Source organism: Antrostomus carolinensis, unplaced genomic scaffold (assembly GCF_000700745.2).
Source record: "Antrostomus carolinensis isolate BGI_N321 unplaced genomic scaffold, ASM70074v2 scaffold29110, whole genome shotgun sequence".
Lineage (NCBI taxonomy): Eukaryota > Metazoa > Chordata > Aves > Caprimulgiformes > Caprimulgidae > Antrostomus > Antrostomus carolinensis.
In genome coordinates, this window is record NW_010289644.1 from 1 (window position 1) to 1,194 (window position 1,194).

Sequence of the window (1,194 nt, forward strand, 5' to 3'; positions counted from 1 at the left end):
GACAGCAGCGGTGGCCTCCTCATTACTTCCCTGGCCATTGGTGGTGGTGACAGCTGGGCGTCCTGGCATCTCCTCAAACCTCTGCCCCTCACCTTTCACCCCACCATCACCGTTCCCATGGATGCCAGTCTCAGCAGTGATGGTAATGTCACCATCAGTGACCCTCCAGGGGCCGGGGGCCACCGGTCCTTCTCCATCACCAATGGTGGTGGCACCATCCTCATTGTCTCCTGTGGGATGGCCATCCCTAGAGCTGCTGGTGACGCTATCCCCATGGCTTGGGGTGGCTGTGGTGGCCAGTCCCTCAGGTGGCCTGCGAGCAGGGATGCCTTCATTGTCACTGCCATCGCGTGCCACAGTGACACCCAGCCTGGGCAGGGGGCTGCTGGTTCCCACAGTGGGGATGCCATCATCTTTGCTGCCAACAGTAGCACCAGCCTGGGTGGTTTCTTGCTCCCCTAAGTGGATATTGGCCCTCCCAATTAAGATGTTGACCTCACCGTCCTTGTCCGGAGAGATTTGGGTGAAGCTGGTGGCCCTTGCTGTGCTGCCGACCTTCCCGCTGGTGACAGTGACACTGCTCGAGTCAGGGATGTAAGTGTATTCACGCACACCTTCGGTGTTAACTTGGATGTCCTCCATCTTCTCAGTGACGAGAGTGGTGCCTCTTGTCCCTGTGCCCCACATGATGCCCTCCTGCCCTTGGCCAGAGATGGTGGCCTTGCCACTGCCCTCATCCCCATCCACTCCAGTGGCAGGGGCCCTCTCTCTCCCAGATGTCATTGCCCCCTCTACTAAAGCCCCCCCAGGGGCACCATCATCCCTATCCTCACTCCTGACACTGGACCTGTTCACCACCACAGCCTCACCAGGGCGTCTGCCATGGGGCAGAATGGAAACATCACCATCAACTTCAACCACCAAATCCAGGTCTCCACTGCCCTCCGAGCTGGCCAGGGTGGGAACTGCCACACCGACACCACCAGGTGCTCGAGTGCCAGCGCCGGGGTGAGCACCCTGAGCATCCTCACCAATGTCTAGGGTGCTGCGGTTTTCAGGCTTGAGGCTGGTCCCACTCTCTGTCACATCAGTGTCGTCATCTTGCCCTGGGGCCACCCCATCCTCTGTCGGTCCCAGCCTGTCATTGTCCTCATCCAGCCGGTGGCTGGGGACGGTGCTGTGGCTGGCGGGCCC

At 60.5% G+C, this 1,194-nt stretch overlaps 1 protein-coding gene across 1 annotated transcript in view; it reads right to left on the minus strand.

The window, feature by feature from the left end:
- Nucleotides 1–26: 26 nt before the first annotated feature.
- The window catches only part of MEPE (matrix extracellular phosphoglycoprotein), a gene marked incomplete at its 3' end in the record, with an annotated part of 3,348 nt that continues 2,180 nt past the window's right edge, over nucleotides 27–1,194 (minus strand). The window contains exon 4 of the mRNA XM_010171074.2: nucleotides 27–1,183. Coding sequence (XP_010169376.2) covers nucleotides 27–1,183 — 1,157 coding nt within the window. The remainder of the gene's footprint in view (nucleotides 1,184–1,194) is intronic.